This window comes from Entelurus aequoreus, linkage group LG10 (assembly GCF_033978785.1).
Source record: "Entelurus aequoreus isolate RoL-2023_Sb linkage group LG10, RoL_Eaeq_v1.1, whole genome shotgun sequence".
In the NCBI taxonomy this organism is placed as follows: Eukaryota; Metazoa; Chordata; class Actinopteri; order Syngnathiformes; family Syngnathidae; genus Entelurus; species Entelurus aequoreus.
Genome location: NC_084740.1, coordinates 66,788,783 through 66,809,500, shown reverse-complemented (window position 1 = coordinate 66,809,500; position 20,718 = coordinate 66,788,783). Strand labels below are relative to the sequence as shown.

Sequence of the window (20,718 nt, the reverse complement as noted above, 5' to 3'; positions counted from 1 at the left end):
GCTATGCTAATGAATCATATTCGGTACTATACCGCCTCTAAAAAGTACTGGTCCCCCCCCCACCCCCCCACCCCCCCCACCTTTTTATTTTTAACGGGCATGACGGCACGTCATGACATTGCTGGTTTAAGGAGGAGAGGAGCATGTTTGACAACGCACACACACGGAGTACTTACAAGCAGACACAGCGTGTAGACCAGGGGTCGGCAACCCAAAATGTTGAAAGAGCCATATTGGAGCAAAAATACAAAAAACAAATCTGTCTGGAGCCGCAAAAAATTAAAAGCCATATTACATGTGTCATGAGATATAAATTTAATTAAGAGGACTTAAAGGAAACTAAAGGACCTCAAATATAGCTACAAATGAGGCATAATGATGCAATATTATTGTACATATCGCTAGCCTAAATAGCATGTTAGCATCGATTAGCTTGCAGTCATGCAGTGACCAAATATGTCCGATTAGCACTCCACACAAGTCAATAACATCAACAAAACTCACCTATGTGCACTCATGCACAACGTTAAAAGTGTGGTGGACAAAATGAGACAGAAAAAGAAGTGGCATAAAACACGTCCTAGAAAGTCGGAGAAAGTTATACATGTAAACAAACTATACGGTGAGTTCAAGGACCGCCAAAATAAGTAGGACAAAACGGCGCTCGCCAAATACTCGAATCAGTGAAGCATGTTTAATATAAACAGTGTGATTTATAACATTTAGGGAGGTTTGTGTCATGTTTGTCCTCCTACAGAAACCATACTAAAACCAGAAAATTTATTTTTTTTCCCCTCATCTTTTTCCATTCTTCATACATTTTTGAAAAATCTCCAGAGAGCCACTAGGGCGGCGCTAAAGAGCCGCATGCGGCTCTAGAGCCGCGGGTTGCCGACCCCTGGTGTAGACAGAAAAGGGAGAACGGACGCATTTTGGTCTAAAAACTAAAGATAAAGGTGAAGTTATAACACTGAAACGCCCTCAGGAAGAGGTGCTTTAAGACATGGCTAGCTAGCTAGTGGCTAACGTCCATCCGCAGTCGGCAGTGTTTTAGCTACTTCTAAATCACTAATCCTCGTCTCCATGGCGACAAAGTACGTTTGTTACACGTAACATTATCACTGCAGGATGAGGAATAGCTAAACATGCTTTACTACACACCCTAAATCAGGGGTCACCAACGTGGTGCCCGCGGGCACCAGGTAGCCCGTTTGGACCGGATGAGTAGCCCGCTGGCCTGTTCTAAAAATAGCTCAAATAGCAGCACTTACCAGTGAGCTGCCTCTATTTTTTAAATTTTATTTATTTACTAGCAAGCTGGTCTCGCTTTGCCCGACATTTTTAATTCTAAGAGAGACAAAACTCAAATAGAATTTGAAAATCCAAGAAAATATTTTAAAGACTTGGTCTTCACTTGTTTAAATAAATTCATTCATTTTTTTTACTTTGCTTCTTATAACTTTCAGAAAGACAATTTTAGAGAAAAAATACAACCTTCAAAATGATTTTAGGATTTTTAAACACATATACCTTTTTACCTTTTAAATTCCTTCCTCTTCTTTCCTGACAATTTAAATCAATGTTCAAGTAAAAAAAAATTTTAAATTATTGTAAAGAATAATAAATACATTTTAATTTAATTCTTCATGTTAGCTTCTGTTTTTTCCACGAAGAATATTTGTGAAATATTTCTTCAAACTTATTATGATTAAAATTTAAAAAACAAATATTCTGGCAAATCTAGAAAATCTATAACATCAAATTTAAATCTTATTTCAAATTTTTTACATTTTTGTTCTGGAAAATCTAGAAGAAATAATGATTTGTCTTTGTTAGAAATATAGCTTGGTCCAATTTGTTATATATTCTAACAACGTGCAGATTGGATTTTAACCTATTCAAAACATGTCATCAAAATTCTAAAATTAATCTTAATCAGGAAAAATTACTAATGATGTTCCATAAATTAATTTTTTTTGATTTTTTCAAAAAGATTCGAATTAGCTAGTTTTTCTCTTCTTTTTTTCGGTTGAATTTTGAATTTTAAAGAGTCGAAATTGAAGATAGATTATGTTTCAAAATTTAATTGTCATTTTTTTCGTGTTTTCTCCTCTTTTAAACCGTTCAATTAAGTGTAAATATCATTAATTATTAATAATAACATAGAGTTAAAGGTAAATTGAGCAAATTGGCTATTTCTGGCAATTTATTGAAGTGTGTATCAAACTGGTAGCCCTTCGCATTAATCAGTACCCAAGAAGTAGCTCTTGCTTTCAAAAAGGTTGGTGACCTCTGCCCTAAATGGATACAATAGCTCACCGGCGTCACAATGTAAACAAACGCCATGGATGGATCTACACCTGACATCTGCTGTAATGATACCAAGTACAATAGCGTATCTAGTCAATACTACTGTGATTACATTAAAATTTTTTAGCATCACAAAACATTTTAAATGTATATTATGTTTATAAACTCAGGAAATATGTCCCTGGACACATTAAGGCCTTTGAATATGACCAATGTATGATCCTGTAACGACTTGGTATCGGATCGATACCTAAATGTGTGGTATCATCCAAAACTAATGTAAAGTATCAAACAACAGAAGAATAAGTGATTACTACATTTTAACAGAAGTGTAGATAGAACATGTTAAAACAGAAAATAAGCAGATATTAACAGTAAATGAACAAGTAGATTAATAATCAATTTTTACAGTTTGTCCCTCATAATGTTGACAAAATAATAGAATGATAAATGACACAATATGTTACTGCATACGTCAGCAGACTAATTAGGAGCCTTTGTTTGTTTACTTACTAGTAAAAGACAAGTTGTCTTGTATGTTCACTATTTTATTTAAGGACGAAATAGCAATAAGAAACATATGTTTAAAATAAAGACAATAATGAAATTTTTTGTGGTCCCCTTTATTTAGAAAAGTATTGAAATACAGATTGGTACCGGTACCAAAATATTGCTATGGGGACAAGCCTACCCCAAACAAGCGCTCACAGCCTGCCTTCCTCCCACCAGCCGCCCCGACACGTCCTTCTCGTGGTTCGTCAACCCCTTCAAGTGTTTTTTCCACCTGGTGTGGCGGAACTACAAGAAGTACATCATCGTGGCCCTGGTGCTGCTCATCACCGTGCTCTTCCTGGCTCTGCTGCTCTACACGCTGCCAGGCGCCATCTCCCAGAAGATAGTCAACGGGTGATGCGCACGCGCTCGCTAGGCCGTCGTTCACATTCGTTCGAAATTAGAATCCGTCTTTTGTGACTTTTCAATCGCCCTTCAGTGCATTTTCTTGTCGAGAAAGGCTGCAGCGTTTTGAAACAGGTTTTTATTTAACTGGCCTTGAAATTGGACTTTAAACGTTTTAATTCAGGACCATTTTGACCGATAAACAACAAAAGTGAATCAAATAAAGAATGGCCTGCCCAATACTTCCTCTCCTGTTTATTTCCTTCACTAAACGGGCAAAAAGCACACTGCTTTAATATTTTCTGATTACCGTATTTTTTGGACTATAAGTCGCAGTTTTTTTCACAGTTTGGCCGGGGGTGCGACTTATACTCAGGAGCGACTTATGTGTGAAATTATTAACACATTAGCGTAAAATATCAAATAATATTATTTAGCTCATTCACGTAAGAGACTAGACGTATAAGATTTCATGGGATTTAGCGATTAGGAGTGACAGATTGTTTGGTAAAAGTATAGCATGTTCTATATGTTATAGTTATTTGAATGACTCTTACCATAATATGTTACGTTAACATACCAGGCACCTTCTCAGTTGGTTATTTATGCCTCATATAACGTACACTTAGTCAGCCTGTTGTTCACTATTCTTTATTTATTTTCAATTGCCTTTCAAATGTCTATTCTTGGTGTTGGCTTTTATCAAATACATTTCCCCCAAAAAATGCGACTTATACTCCAGTGCGACTTATATATGTTTTTTTCTTTCTTTATTATGCATTTTCGGCCGGTGCGACTTATAGTCTGAAAAATACGGTACGTACTCACACTCCCATGGGACCAGCACCACGCACACAGCTCCTGAAAACCCCAATTCTTTCTCCTACAGCAAATGTTGCAATATTACTTTATTGCCTCTGTATAGATTGTTAAAAAGATGGCATAGTGAGAAAATTACTACATGTTAGCATTACACGTTAGTATCCTTCCTGGTTAGCAACACTAGCATAGCCATGAGAGCTACATTCTAACATTACCTTTTAACATCATGCTTGTTTAGTAAAACCAATATAGCTGTGTGAGCAGCACGCTAACATTACATTTCAGTATCGTGCAGGGTGAGCAACATTAGCAGTTATGTGAGTTGAATGCTAACATTAGATCTTAACATCCTTCTAGGTTAACAACAATGGCATAGTGATGTGCACTACATGCTAACATTACATTTTAACACCCTCCTAGGTTAGCAACATTAGCATCACTATGTGAGCTACATGCTAACATTACCTTTTAACATCATGCTCGTTTAGCAAAACTAATATAGCTACATGCCAACATTCAATTTTAACATCCTCCTAGGTCAGCAACATTAGCATCACTATGTGAGCTACATGCTAACATTACCTTTTAACATCATGCTCGTTTAGCAAAACTAATATAGCTACATGCCAACATTACATTTAAACATCATGCTAGTTTTGTAAAACGTATATATATGCGAGCTACACACAATCATTACATTTTAACACTCTGCAAGCTAAGCAACATTTGCATAGTTACGCGAGTTACATGCTAACATTAGATCTTAACATCCCATGTTAACAACACTGTCATAGCTAAGTGAGCTACATGCTAACATTAAATTTTAACATCATGCCATTTTAGCAAAACGAATATAGCTACGTTAGCTACATGGAAACATTAAATTTTAACATACTCCTAGGTTAACAACATTAGCATACGTGAGCTACATGCCAACATTACATCATGCTAGTTTAGTAAAACTAATATATATATGAGCTACACACAATCATTACATATTAACACCCTGCAAGGTTAGCAACATTTGCATAGTTACGTGAGTTACATGCTAACATTAGATCTTAACATCTTATGTTAACAACACTGTCATAGCTAAGTGAGCTACATGCTAACATTAAATTTTAACATCATGCCATTTTAGCAAAACGAATATAGCTACGTTAGCTACATGGAAACATTAAATTTTAACATACTCCTAGGTTAACAACATTAGCATACATGAGCTACATGCCAACATTACATCATGCTAGTTTAGTAAAACTAATATAGCTACGTTAGCTACATGTCAACATTCAATTTTAACATCCTCCTAGGTCAGCAACATTAGCATCACTATGTGAGCTACATGCTAACATTACCTTTTAACATCATGCTCGTTTAGCAAAACTAATATAGCTACATGCCAACATTACATTTAAACATCATGCTAGTTTTGCAAAACTAATATATACCGGTATATGAGCTACACACAATCATTACATTTTAACACCCTGCAAGGTTAGCAACATTTGCATAGTTAAGTGAGTTACATGCTAACATTAGAGCTTAACATCACTGTCATAGCTAGGTGAGCTACATGCTAACATTACATTTTAACATCATGCCATTTTAATAAAACTAATATAGCTACGTGAGCTACATGCTAACATTAAATTCTAACATCCTCCTAGGTTAGCAACATTTGCATAGTTACGTGAGTTGCATGCTAACATTAGATCTTAACATCCTAGGTTAACAACACTGTCATAGCTAGGTGAGCCACATGCTAACATTATGCCATTTTACCAAAACTAATATAGCCACATGCCAACATTAAATTTCAACATCCTCCTAGGTTAGCAACATTAGCATAGCTATGTGAGCTACATGCTAACTTTACAGCTTATTTAGAGCACAGTCTTGGAAATGGTATCTTCCTAATTTTCTTTCATTCAATTTGTGCATTTAAATTGTTTTAGTTTGCTAACATAAAACCTTAGATCAGTGTTCCCCAACCTTTTTTCCACCAGGGACCGGTTTAATGTATGCATTATTTTCACGGACCGGCTTTCTACGTCAGTGGTCCCCAACCTTTTTGTAGCTGCGGACCAGTCAACGCTTGAAAATTTGTCCCACGGACCGGTGGGGGGGTGTATTTAAAAAATTTAAAAAAAACTTTTTTTTTTTACATAAATAAATACAATCATGTGTGCTTACGGACTGTATCCCTGCATACTGTATTGATATATAATGTATATATTGTGTTTTTTATGTTGATTTCATAATTTTTTTATTTTTTTTTTCCATCCATCCATCCATTTTCTACCGCTTATTCCCTTCGGGGTCGCTGGAGCCTATCTCAGCTACAAATTTTTATTTTTATTTTTTTAAATTTCTTGTGTGGCCCGGTACCCATCGGTCCGCGGACCGGTACCGGGCCGTGGCCCGGTGGTTGGGGACCACTGTTCTACGTGTAAATTAGCCTTTGCCCACAATCTGGCACATTAAAATGTTATATATCCATTGATGTGCACTGTCCCATTACAACTACAATGGAGTTGTAATATACATCTATTAACAGGCTTATTGCTGTGTTTAGTGGGACAGGCGAAAGTTAAGTCTGAGAAAATGTGGTAGTTTATAAATTAATTAATGTTTCTGTGCAGCCCGGTAACAAATGCGTCACGGACCGGTGGTTGGGGACCACTGCCTTAGATAGTTTCAAACCTTTTTTTGTACTTTTTTCTGTCTATTATAAAAATAATAAATCCCTTTTAGGTGAAAAAAACCTTAGTCCACACTTAAGTTACTTGTCACATTTTAATGTGATGAAGTGTAAACACCACATCCATGGTAATTCCACACAATGAGGATTAGTGTACACAGTAAAACGTAGCGTTGCGTGTGATAGTTTGATGTTTCATCATCAATAAGTAGGATTTAGTTGGCAATGGAGGCCAAATTGAGTAACCAGCAGAGGGCGCTGTTCAACTCACAATGAAAACGGTACAAAATTGTTGAAATCAAAATATCCTAAATAAAAGATATAATATATCCAAAATGCAGAAGTAGTTTTCTAGAATAATAAATACTGAATTGATAAAAATATTAGGATTAGACAGGCGATCTACCTCAGGGCGAGACGTTGGCGTCGGTCTGACACACGCTCTGCTGCGCTAAGCTAGCCTGCGGGTAGGATGACGACGACATCCCCGCGTGCTGATGGAACTGGGCGGCCATGTTGGGGCCCCGCATGAGCAGGGAGGACGACGGCGGCGTGACGAAGGGGAAGGTGGTGACGGCCGAGATGACCACGTTGTTGTTGGCGGCTGAAATGAGAGCAAAGATGGATGGAGCGGCGAGCATACTTGCCAACCCTCGGGAGACTCCCGAATTTCAGTGCCCCTCCCGAAAATCTCCCTGGGCAACCATTCTCCCGATTTCCACCCGGACAACAATATTGGGGGCGTGCCCTAAAGGCACTGCCTTTAGCGTCCTCTACAACCTGTCGTCACATCCGCTTTTTCTCCAAACAAACAGCGTCACATAATATATGCGGCTTTTACACACATACGAGCAGAGGTGGGTAGAGTAGCCAGAAATTGTACTCAAGTAAGAGTACTGTTACTTTAGAGATGTATTACTGAAGTAAAAGTAAGGAGTAGTCACCCAAATATTTACTTGAGTAAAAGTAAAAAGTATGTTGTGAAAAAACTACTCAAGTATTGAGTAACTGATGAGTAACCTGTTCGTTTAATGATGACGGCAACAAATAATGCACAAAAACATAAAAATAGCAATGAGCAAATTCAGAGCCAGGAATATATCTTAAGCAACTAAAACAATATATATTAAATAATAAAGCATTAAAATAAAAAAAAATAAGGCAAATTGAGCCAACATAACTTAACACAGGGGTGGGCAATTAATTTTTACCGGGGGCCGCATGAGCTACCCGAGCACTGCTGGAGGGCCACATCGACAATATTTCAATTAAATTTTGCTCAATATTATTTTTGATATATACCGTAAGATAAATAATAATATTAATAATAATAATAATTAATAATAATAGTAATACTTCAACATAGTGTGTGTAACAGCATTCCATGACTAATATAAATAAATTAACATTAATAATAAATGACAGTAAAATAAGCACACGTATGACTGAGGAGTCATAGTGTAACTTTGTGTGGTGTTTGAGTTGTCCGACTTTTTGTGTGGCCATAAACGCACCAGTGGTTTAGTGCTACGCGTGTTGGTGACAGATGACAAGTTGGTTTTGGCCTGGTTTGTATGGCAGAAAATGACTAGTTTTTCGAGATAGAATTGTTTTACTCATGTTTTTGGTGTGGTTATGTCCGAATATAAACAGTTTTGCTCAATAAAGTGATCGATATAATTCCTGTCCTCGAAGCATCTCGATAGACGTTACAATAATTGAACGGTGTTCAATTGAACGGTGTTGACGAACACCATTAGGGCCGCTTGTTGTCACTGTCACTCAAAGTTGCATTGCAAAATTACATAGAATAAATATGTTTATTTTGTATCCCGCCTTCCGCCCGATTGTAGCTGAGATAGGCTCCAGCGCCCCCCGCGACCCCGAAGGGAATAAGCGGTAGAAATGGATGGATGTTTAGAATTCAGATGGGATTTGATTTGGTGCGCGGCATATACTTGCTGCGCGCAGCGGACGCTTGAGCAGTGCGCAATTGCGCAGGCACGCATGAGGGGACGTTGCTTTGCAGTTCATGTCTTGTTGAAAACACGCCATTCCTCATCAACTTTTCTCTTTTTAGCGTCTCGGGTGTAAACCGTGCATCACTTGTCGCTGCATGTGCACCTTCACTCGCAGGTTACACACGGACACACGCCCATAAATAATACTTTTCAAAATAAAAGCAGCACAGTTGTATTGCGCGCACGACATAGATGTTTTTTCAACTTTATTTTGTAATTGCAGCTGTTCACATTCACTCACAATCACGCACACGCATACGTCCACACGGAAGTAATACAAATAACGATTTTCAAAACAAAAGCAGCACCGTTGTATTGCACACTCGACATAGATACTTTTTTAAATTGATTTTGTAATTTATAATTGGCCTCACGCGGGCCGGACAGGGACGCACAAAGGGCCGGATGCGGCCCGCGGGCCGCAGAATGCCCAGGTCTGACTTAACAGCACCATAGGCTAAGTAGGCAGAGATTACAAAGGAAAATAACAAGTTAGCCTTTACGCAAACCATAAACTGATAGGTGTGGACTGCACCCGGGAACACACTGTGCACTTCTGATTGGTGTTTGTATGTATGCGTGAGTGTGTGTGCGACTGTGCGTGTGTCTCTGTCTGTCTGTCTATCAGGCTGCATTGTGTTAATAAATGTCCCCACACGTTGTACGTTTGACAGTAATTCATAGCAGGGAAGCTAACATCAGCCTACGGTGACAGCCAAAATATTTCTTCCTCAAATTTGACGTTGAGTTCATGTAAGCTGAAATGTCCACTTGTTTGGGGAGACACATATGACAACACATCACATAAGGTTTTTTTTGGTTGTCTGAAGCGTGAACAAATCGATTTTAAGTGAGGCCAGGGGTGTTTGCGTTCGTTGTTGTTGTTGTTGTTGTTTGCAGCTGAACCTTTATGTGCAGTTAATCATGTGACCGCCTGGCTCTGTTTGATTGGTGAAACGGAGTCAAACGTCACCAGTGACTGCATTTGATTGGTGAAACGCAGGCATGCGATAGATCCTACTTTGAAGGTCTGTCTGACGAACCAAAACAAACAAAGCGTGCATTAACAGTTCGATAAATTTTAGTAGCAAGTAGCGAGCTGAGTGTAGATAAATGGAGCGGAGTAAAAGTAGCGTTTCTTCTCTATAAATATACTCAAGTAAAAGTATGTTGCATTAAAACTACTCTTAGAAGTACAAGTTATCCCAAAAGTTACTCAAGTAGATGTAACGGAGTAAATGTAGTGCGTTACTACCCACCTCTGCATACAAGCGAATGCAAGGCATACTTGATCAACAGCCATACAGGTCACACTGAGGGTGGCCGTATAAACAACTTTAGCACTGTTACAAATATGCACCACACTGTGAACCCACACCAAACAAGAATGACAAACACATTTCGGGAGAACATCCACACCGGAACAGAACAAATACCCAGAATCCCTTGCAGCACTAACTCTTCCGGGACGCTACAATATACACCCCCCCCCCCACCCCCATCTCCCGAATTCGGAAGTCTCAAATTTGGCAAATATGGCGGCGAGTCAGCGCTGAAGAGAGGCGCTTTGGTCTTACCGTGTGGAGATCTGTGAGGACCGCTGATGGGGAAAGCCACAGCGCCACCCTGAGTCTGCACATGAGCACGCCGACGTGAGGACCAGTGTGTCACCTGACAGGAAGTGTCGCTGCTCACCTGCACCTGGTTGAGACAAGCCTGGAGTTTCCTCTTGGCCCTCCACCTGGCCACCCTCAGCCGGGTCTTCTCCCTGCGCTCGCGCACCTTCCGCACACAATCCTCGCCTTTAGTTCCACGCCTCGCCCAGTGCAAAAATGGCCGACTCACCAGGTCGGCCAGCAGAGGCTGAGGCAGCGTCTTCTCCAGCTCTCGCCGCCGGTTGAGGCTTCGCCGCCGCAGCTCGTTCCGCCGCAGCTTGTACTCCTCGTACAGGCTCAGGCCTTCGGTCCACGGGCTGCGCGCCACCTGGCGAGGGCCACCGGGCGCCAAGGCGGCCATGGGCGGCTGCGATACGGCATCTGACAGGACGTAGTTTGATGCGTCAGATGTACATAGGGTTGGGCCATAAAACCATATATCGCGATACACACGTAATCGATATCATCAAAAATACTTGTGAGCTACATGCCAACATTACATTTTAACATCACACATTTTAATAAAATGTTCAATATTTTCTTTTTCTTTGTCGGAAGAAAGCGGAAGTTGCGAAGCAAGGTTGGTTGCACGAACTAAAGACACTTTGGTACACCTTGCAACACAGGAAGTGATCACTGATCAGTGAGAGTGACACGCTAACAGCCAATCAGGTGACAGTATGAACTATCACGTTTGGTTGATTCTTTGCATGGAGTGAGAAGAGACAGTCCAAATTCCAAAAACAAGTTTTTGGGGTGTGGTCTGTAAATGATGCAAGACCGCTAATAGCACATCACCTTAGCCGCGCTCACCCTTTAGAGCACAGCCGTAACTTCCTGCCACTAAACCTGCAGAAAACAGGTATCTCTATGTTTACATTTTCACACTATTTTAAGCATTTCTTGCATATTTCCTTTTTTATTTTCCCTTAATTTACATATTAGAATTTTGTTGACATTTCCTTTCTGCCTTGATGGCTGTGGGCATTATAATCGGAGGAAGGTTACATTTGAAATAAAAAAGTCTACATTTAATATTTTTTCCTCAAGCTCCTTATTTTCGATAGGTCTTAAAAAAATATAAATAATGATCGATACCAAACACCAATATCGTCAGTGTTTCCCACACATTCATTTATTTGTGGCGGCCCGCCACGAAAGAATTACGTCCGCCACAAATAAAAAAAATTATTTAAAAAAATGTAAAAAATGTTTTTATTTATTTTTTGTCCTGTCCAGCTTCTCAGGCAAATCATATAGTTGATGTAGATGCCCATTTAGGCTGTTCAGATTGACTTTACAAAAGAGAAGTGTAGGATACTTCTCTTGTTGCCTTATTTGTATTTGACCACTACTGTTTTCTGTTTATTTGTTACTGACTGTGGCAGGACACATCTGCCTCTGTTTCACTTTATGTTGCTGGTAAATAATATGGTTGTAGTAGTAGGCTAAAGTTAAATTATTTAGTATGCACTAATTAAAGGGGCAGAGCTTTAAGAGACATTTTAGCTTTTATATTTTATAAGATATATTTTTTGTAAGAACCACAATTAATAAATATATTTCAGTGAATAACTTATTGTTCAAATCTGTATATAAATATGTACATAAAGTGTTGTAATTATATTGTAAAATGGATGGATGGATGGACGTTTAAAGGCCTACTGAAAGCCACTACTACTGACCACGCAGTCTGATAGTTTATACATCAATGATGAAATCTTAACATTGCAACACATGCCAATACGGCCGGGTTAACTTATAAAGTGACATTTAAAACTTCCCGGGAAATATCCGGCTGAAACATCGCGGTATGATGACGTATGCGCGTGACGAAGTCAGAGTAACGGAAGTTATGGTACCCCGTAGAATCCTATACAAAAAGCTCTGTTTTCATTTCATAATTCCACAGTATTCTGGACATCTTTTGCAATTTTTTTAATGAACAATGAAGGCTGCAAAGAAGACAGTTGTAGGTGGGATCGGTGTATTAGCAGCGGACTACAGCAACACAACCAGGAGGACTTTGTTGGAGCGCTAGCCGCGCTAGCCGCCGACCTCACCTTGACTTCCTACGTCTCCGGGCCGCCAAACGCATCGAGTGAAGTCCTTCGTCCTTCTGCCGATCGCTGGAACGCAGGTGAGCACGGGTGTTGATGAGCAAATGAGGGCTGGCTGACGTAGGTGGAGAGCTAATGTTTTTAGCATAGCTCTGTGCAGTCCGGTTGCTAAGTTAGCTTCAATGGCGTCGTTAGCACAGCATTGTTAACCTTCGCCAGCCTGGAAAGCATTAACCGTGTATTTACATGTCCACGGTTTAATAGTATTGTTGATTTTCTATCTATCCTTCCAGTCAGGGGTTTATTTCTTTTGTTTCTATATGCAGTTAAAGCAAGATGCTATCACGTTAGCTCGTAGCTAAAGCATTTTGCCGATGTATTGTCGTGGAGATAAAAGGCACTGAATGTCCATTTCGCGTTTTCGACTCTCATTTTCAAGAGGATATAGTATCCGAGGTGGTTTGAAATACAAATCTGTGATCTACAATAGAAAAAGGAGAGTGTGGAATCCAATGAGCCAGCTTGTACCTAAGTTACGGTCAGAGCGAAAAAAGATACGTCCATCGCTGCCTCTCAAGTCATTCACTGTAACGTTCCTCATCTACGAATCTTTCATCCTCGCTCAAATTAATGGGGTAATCATCACTTTCTCGGTCCGAATCTCTCTCGCTCCATTGTACACAACGGGGAATTGTGAGGAATCCTAGCTCCTGTGACGTCACGCTACTTCCGGTACAGGCAAGGCTTTTTTTTTTATCAGCGAGCAAAAGTTGCGAACTTTATCGTCGATTTTCTCTACTAAATCCTTTCAGCAAAAATATGGCAATATCGCGAAATGATCAAGTATGACACATAGAATGGATCTGCTATTCCCGTTTAAATTTTTAAAAAATCATTTCAGTAGGCCTTTAAAACAAAACTGTTATTATTAATTAGTAAGTATACATTTTTTGAGCCTTTTTAGAGAAAATCATATCATTGTAGTATATTATGCAAATTACTCGATGATGTCATTGTGACCACGCCCATAGCCACGCCCCCACCGCCACAGGTATCTTGCCAGTGTATGGGAAACACTGATCGTGATACAGCCCAACCTAGATGAACACTCACAGGAGCTGGGTCCGGCTGAGCTGAAGCCTGAGGAGCACTTCCTGTGGCCGGCTTCAAGTCCTGCCCACTGCGTCGCTGACATCTGAAGGACAAAGAGTGTCACTTGAGGCGACACCTGCTGAGTCCGGCACTCTCACCTCTGACTGGCTGCAGTTCAGCTGATTGTCCAGCAGGAGGCGAGAAATTACTTCCTGCTCTTCCTCCGGCTCCTCCTTGATACAAATCACTTGCCCCGCCTCTTCCTCCATCTTCACCGTCATCAGAGTCTGTTAGGGCGAAAGTATTAGGACACTGATTTCGTCCAAGCACACCTTTCTTAGCGTTACCTGTGCGGTGGAGCTGTCGGCCTGCGTCGGACTGGCAGACGACTGCTGCCCGGCGGCTTCCTGCGGGGGCGGGACCACGTCCCAGTCGCTCTCTCTGTGAACATCTTGGTCTGTGGCACAGAGCGGCCCCGCGCACACCCCAGTTGTGTTGATGGCGCTGGAAGTGGGCGTGGCCGTCGTCCCACCTGATCCCCCCGGGGACTCCGCGCTCATGGGGAGCGAGACGGCCAAGAAGTCGCCTGTCGGGTCAGAGATGGCCGCCGCTGTCATGGTATGCTGGCTCACGCTTTGAGGAGAAGTGCATTCTGGGAGGACAGGGAGAATGCCACAGTGTTGTTAGCCATACTGACATTGATCCTATAGCAAGAATCATCCATACTTTTATCATTTTGTAGTGTTGAATGTCAAGTCAAACTAGATGAGGCAATTCTTGAAGGAATTGCGTGTGAATGCTCGATTGCTGAAGTTGAACTGAAATGCTGACAGAATGTAAGAAAAGTTTGAATGTTGGAGTTTGAATTTCCAGGAAAACTGGAATTTGGTTTAGAACTTGGGAAAGTCTTAGTTTGAATGTCCAGGATGAGTGGACTATGTTAATGTTGGAATGGTTTGAATAGGTTGAAAAATGTGCGAATTGTGTAAGTTTAAAAAATGGACAATTCATTTTGAATGGGGAAAATGTCCCTGACACCTGGGAATTCTTGGAAATCGTTGAAGTAGAGCACACAATTTTGAACAGGCTGAATATTTTTGAGTTGGAACGGTTGGAATTGGATGAAAAATTTGGAACTTTTAAAAATGTCCCATTCATTTCAATGGTAATTTGGGGATTTCGGGAAAAGCTGGAATTGTTTTTAAATGTTAAAAGACTTCAATGTTCTTAATGGTGGTTGGTGTTGGAATTTTTCAAATTGGTCGAGCAATGTTGAAGAACTAACATTTTTAATTGAAAAATGGTATTAAGGAATTTCGGGAAAACCGGGAATTTTTTCCAGTTCAAAAAACAACTTTGTTTTTTGTCCTGATTAAGAGGAATGGTTTGACAGTGGAACGGTTGAAAAATGTGGAAGTAGTTGCCAGAAAAAAGGATTAAAAAAAAAAAAGGAATTCTAGGAATTCCTGGAATTTTTTTGAACTTGAAAAAAACAATAGTTTTAATTTCCTGGATCAGTGGAATATGTTGAAGGTGGAATGATTTTAATCGGTTGGAAAATGTGGAAATGGTGGACGTTTGAAAAATGGCCAATGCATTTTGAATGGGAAAAATGTTCCGGAAAACCTGGAATTCTGGGAAATCTGGGAATTTTTGGGAATTTGTCAAGGAAAAGCCGGCGATTCCCGAATAGGCTGAACAGGTTGAAGTTGGAACGGTTTGAATCGGATGAAAAATGTGGAAGGTAGAGCGCGGCAAAATCTGGAGAATAAAAAAACGTGTGAATGCTTTGGCGCATTCACACATATGCTGCTCCACACGCTGTAAGTCTTTGCTGTCGTCCAGCATTCTGTTTTTGTTTACTTTGCAGCCAGTTAAGTTTTAATTTCGTTTTGCATAGCCTTCCCTAAGCTTCAATGCCTTTTCTTAGCGGCACTCGCCTTTTGTTTATTTTTGGTTTAAGCATTAGATATATTTTTACCAACACGCTGCCTCCCGCTGTCGTCTGCATATTGTGATCGCGACAAACAATGTTCCCAACATCCACAAAGCGTTAGCTACCTGCTGCCACCTACTGATGTGGAAGAGTATTACACGGTTACGCTGTCGCGCTCTAGACAGCACAGACACTCAACAACGGCACATTATTTGCGGATTATAATTACTGGTTTGCAAAAAATATTTTTAACTTAATTAGGTGAAATTACATCATCTCCCACGGCACACCAGACAATATCTCACGGTACACTAGTATGCCGCGGCACAGTGGTTGAAAAACACTGGTCTAAGTAATATTAGAAGCTACTTTTTCACTTCCCATATGATACCGATAATGGAGCCGTGTATATTGCCCGATACGATATTAGCAGGAATCGTACATACTTTTATTATTTTGAAGTGTGAAATGTGAGAAAAGGATTGATCTCATGAAATGAGTCACATAGAGAACAATGGTAGGTATGAGAAACACCTATTTACTATTAACCGGCTGAAATGGACATATGTGGTAATTGCTTTTTTTGTGACACCTGGTGGCCACTATGATTCATTAAAATAAGCTCATGGTGAAGTTAGTTGAATGATGCGGACACGTTTGTTACTTGATACATGATGCGGACACGCTTGATACTTTTTAATACACTTCTGCTTTGGAGACTTTGAATGTGTAAGTAACATTAGAAGTGTTGTGATACAACTTGATATACCGATATATTGTCTTTAAATCAAAGTGGAGTGGTAATTTTTTTCTTTCTTTCTGGTGACCACTAAGGCATGAAATTGGGGTCATGATGAAGTACGTCGAATGATGCGGACACATTCGTTCCTGGATACTTTCTAATACGCTTCTGCCTTGGAGACTTTGTATAATTATAATTATATTGACAAATGTGCTGTATTACGCTGCAATATTGTTCAATTATTACTACGTATAGCCTTCAGCACCCCCGCGACCCCGTAAGAGACAAACGGTAGAAAATGGATGGATGGAGGGATGTCTAGCTTGTGTGCTATTTTGTGCTCAGCTGTTGTGTAGCTGCTAGCTCCTGGTAGCCCACTGTGTTTACCGTTTGTGACCATCCGGATGCATTTCATGTTCTTCCTACTTAATTGTACCCTGTGGTTGGTGTCCCGATGCAAGTGGACCAAAACAGTGGTTACCTCGGATGCTCCTCGCTGCGAGATCAACAGTCAAGGTCTGAGAAGAGCATGTTGTTGAAGCTCCGGTAGAAAAGACACCAGCGCCTCCTCCCTGCCCCGGAGAGAGTTTGCACGGAAGGTTGCGGACCAGAGGTGAGCTGCCAGAGACCCGGTGTTGCAGCTCCTCCTCCACCCCCTGCCGGTAGTACTTGAGCTTGAGCTCGGTGTAGCGCAGCTTGGCGCGGATGTTGTCGTTCTCCTTCTCCTTCAGGGCCTTCTCCCGCTGCAGCGCCGCCACGTCCTGCCTCGTGTGCGCCAGCTGGGCCTTCAGCTCCTCGAACTTCACTCCCACTACTTTGAGCATCTCTGCCAGCACCGTCTCCACGGCGACGTTGACGGCCCGCTCCACCACCGCGCCCATTTGACCTCGGATGAGCGAGACGGCGATGCTAATGTCCATCGCACCTCTTTAGGACTTGACCTGGAGGCACAAAAATGGTAAACTCACTTTTCTGTTCAATTTTCACAACGAAAAAAGATCATAATATTCAGTTTTGAGATACACTAGTTAAACAATGTTTGTTATTATTATCATCATCATTTGGTTACCTTAGCTTCATAAGGGCCAAAGTGGGTGTACATATTGTAGTTAACATATAGGACTAGGGGTGTGGGGGAAAATCGATTCGTATTCTAATCGCGATTCTCACGTTGTGCGATTCAGAATCGATTCTCATTTTTAAAAAATCAATTTTTTTAATTTGTGTATTTTTTTAATTTATTTTTTAATTTGTGTATTTTTATTTTTATTTTTTTTTAATTAATCAATCCAACAAAACAACACACAGCAATACCATAACAATGCAATCCAATTACAAAACCAAACCCGACCCAGCAACACTCAGAACTGCAATAAACAGAGCAATTGAGAGGAGACACAAACACGACACAGAACAAACCAAAAGTAGTGAAACAAAATCAACAGTATCAATATTAGTTACAATTTCAACATAGCAGTGATTAAAAATCCCTCATTGACATTATCATTAGACATTTATTTAAAAAAATTAAAAAAGAACAATAGTGTTACAGTGGCTTACACTTGCATCGCATCTCATAAGCTTGACAACACACTGTGTCCAATATTTTCACAAAGATAAAATAAGTCATATTTTTGGTTCATTTAATAGTTAAAACAAATTTACATTATTGCAATCAGTTGATAAAACATTGTCCTTTACAATTATAAAAGCTTTTTACAAAAATGTACTACTCTGCTTGCATGTCCGCAGACTGGGGTAGATCCTGCTGAGATCCTATGTATTGAATGAATAAAAAATCGTTTTGAATAGGGAAAAAATCATTTTTGAATCGAGAATCGTGTTGAACTGAAAAAAAAAAATTTGATTTTGAATCGTATCGTGACCCCAAGATTCGATATTGAATCGAATCGTGGGACACCCAAAGATTCACAGCCCTATATAGGATTAAAACCCAGATCAGTACATGTATCGCAAAGCCACAAACAGGATATGCACGTTCCAAAATAAAACGACAGGGCCTTGTGCAAAACATTCTTATAACTTTACGCTTTCAGTTTACTATGACTTGCAATCATACATATGGTTAGTATAAACAATAGGCAACGTGAAAGGTTTTAGTTTAAAATAGCCATGAAAGAAAGCATGAAGAAACCTTTTGTTTTGAAATCCGGAAGTTCGGGTTTTGGTTACACTGACAACACTCACGTACAGCGAACCTATTGTCTTTCTGTGTAACAGCAATTGTCAGCGTAGCGACGACATACGCTTTTTAGCACTAAATTTCCAGTTAAGATCAAGGCTGTGACGTTTTTTTTGGTATTAATTCTAGCCTGGTGACTGAGAAAAAATAACTGTTTAACATGACACCGTGTGTGCATACGTCGATAACAATTACCGTACTCTTTAGAGCAGCAGCGCACACCAATTTTCCTCGTTAAGGCCAAGCGAACACGAAGGACGTTTGATGCAAACGTAAACAAAGAGTTACATTATCTTATCCTCACACGTACTTGTCAAGAAAAATGTCGGACATTCTGTGGCTTGTGTGGCAACACTCGCTCGTTGAGCCTGACTGCACGTTCAAAATGTATTCGATGGTGAAATTACATGTTAGGAAAAAGAAAGTTGCGATAACATCACCTTTAAACAATCGTGACGGCTCATTCCCAGCGGTCAAAAGTTGTTTTTTTAGGCAAATCCAAATACTTCTTCCTCTTCTCTACAGTAGTGTTTATTCGGGAGACTTCCGGTCCTTCTTCTTTGTTGGGGAAACTAGCGGTTACCAATGTGGAGGAGTTCAGTACGCCATCGCGTGGGGAAAAAGTGCATCACAACAAATCCATAACGCGCTTTTTTTAAATGAATGTTTTCGGTTAATTGGTGTCTTTATTTAGAAAGGTTTTTTTTGGGAACTTTATTTGTTAGCATTTTGTGAACATTTTTTTTTTTTTTTACATCAATTTATGCTGACGATTTCATTTTAAAAAAATGTGTGAGAACAAAATACATTTCTTACAAAAAACATTTTGGAAATTATAAACGTCACTATCAAACAAAATATAGCGATTTCTTAAAACTTCTTCCTGCAGCGCCTGTTCTGCTTACCTTAGAGCAGTGGTTCTTATTTTGGGTTCGATCGAACCCTAGGGGTTCGGTGAGTCGGGCTCAGGGGTTCGGCGGAGGTCAAGACACACCCGACTCATCGTGTAAATGAAAACTTCTCCCTATCGGCGTATTACCAATACGGCAACAGCAGATTTAGACTGATTTGCAGGTGTGTCATTTGTTGTGAGTTTATGCACTGTGTTGGTTTTGTTTGAACAAGGTGATGTTCATGCACGGTTCATTTTGTGCACCAGTAAAAAAACATGGTAACACTTTAGTATGGGGAACATATTCAACATTAATTAGTTGCTTATTAACATGCAAATTAGTAACATATTAGCTCTTAACTATATTAAGTACTTATTAATGCCTTATTCGGCATGGCCTTATTATAACCCTAACCCTCTAACCCTGGCCCTAACCAAATAACTCTATATTAAGTCTTTGTTTCTTAGAATATGTTCCCCTAGTGTCCAAACAATTCTAATTTAAGTCTTTGTTACTTAGAATATGTTCCCCATATTAAAGTGTTACCAAAAACATATAAGTTTGTCTTGAATTTGAAGAAAAAAAAACATTTTATTTTTCACTAAAGAAGGGTTCGGTGAATGCGCATATGAAACTGGTGGGGTTCGGTACCTCCAACAAGGTTAAGAACCACTGCCTTACAGGAAGGAGGCGAAACATCTAGTTGACTGGTGCAGAACCAACAACCTGGTCCTTTACGTCGACAAGACCAAGGAGATCATCGTCGACTTCAGGAGGCACCAGTCCAGCCATTTTTTGATTGATTGATTGAAACTTGTATTAGTAGATTGCACAGTTCAGTACATATTCCGTACAATTGACCACTAAATGGTAACACCCGAATAAGTTTTTCAACTTGTTTAAGTCGGGGTCCATGTAATCAATTCATGGTGATGTTCCATGCTCCACTCTTCATCAATGGCACAGCAGTGGAGATTGTACGCAGCACCAAGTTCCTGGGGGTGCAGATAACTGACAATATGACCTGGTCCCTACACACCTGAGCTCATGTAGAAAGAGCTCATTCTTGCCAAACCTCCCGGATTTTCCGGGAGACTCCCGAAATTCAGCGCCTCTCCCGAAAACCTCCCGGCACAAATTTTCTCCCGAAAATCTCCCGATTTTCAGGTGGAGCTGGAGGGGGCGTGGCCTCCAGCTCCACCTGAAAATCATGCGGACCTGAGTGAGGACAGCCTTTTTTCACGTCCGCTTTCCCACGATATAAACAGCATGCCTGCCCAATCACGTTATTCCATACTCATACCGCCGATGAGCATGGTGCAGATGGAGAAGGTCTTCTCCGTGTTGGCGCACACGTTGCCAAAGCCGACGCTGGTCAGGCTG

At 40.2% G+C, this 20,718-nt stretch overlaps 2 protein-coding genes across 3 annotated transcripts in view; one reads left to right on the top strand and one right to left on the bottom strand.

Annotated features, from left to right (window-relative positions):
* fer1l6 (fer-1 like family member 6) overlaps positions 1-3,442 on the top strand; it is a 73,093-nt gene extending 69,651 nt beyond the window's left edge. Inside the window, exon 46 of the mRNA XM_062061489.1 lies at positions 3,040-3,442. Coding sequence (XP_061917473.1) covers positions 3,040-3,220 — 181 coding nt within the window. The 3' untranslated portion in view covers positions 3,221-3,442. The remainder of the gene's footprint in view (positions 1-3,039) is intronic.
* Positions 3,443-6,483: 3,041 nt separating this feature from the next.
* On the bottom strand, positions 6,484-19,039 carry LOC133658080 (uncharacterized). 2 transcript variants are annotated; one of them, XM_062059695.1, is made up of 9 exons: positions 18,883-19,039; positions 16,721-17,180; positions 13,909-14,213; positions 13,720-13,848; positions 13,583-13,664; positions 10,600-10,790; positions 10,450-10,536; positions 10,332-10,386; positions 6,486-7,337 (listed from the first exon to the last, which is right to left on the bottom strand). In XM_062059695.1, exons 2-9 carry the CDS (start codon positions 17,157-17,159, stop codon positions 7,141-7,143), a joined length of 1,485 nt encoding a protein of 494 aa, XP_061915679.1. In that variant the 5' UTR covers positions 17,160-17,180; positions 18,883-19,039; the 3' UTR covers positions 6,486-7,140. The 2 variants fall into 2 exon arrangements, with proteins under 2 accessions (XP_061915678.1, XP_061915679.1); XM_062059694.1 differs by having other exon boundaries at positions 6,484-7,337; positions 10,332-10,536.
* Between the last annotated feature and the right edge of the window lie 1,679 nt (positions 19,040-20,718).

Bases quoted from the DNA above. Each gene is read 5' to 3' on its own strand.
- LOC133658080 (XM_062059694.1), bottom strand. From the start codon at position 17,159: ATGGACATTAGCATCGCCGTCTCGCTCATCCGAGGTCAAATGGGCGCG. The intron at 13,665-13,719 runs GTGAGAGTGCCG...TTTGTCCTTCAG, and splicing joins TGAACTGCAGCCAGTCAGAG to ATGTCAGCGACGCAGTGGGC. The intron at 10,537-10,599 runs GTGAGTCGGCCA...TGTGTGCGGAAG, and splicing joins AGCCTCTGCTGGCCGACCTG to GTGCGCGAGCGCAGGGAGAA.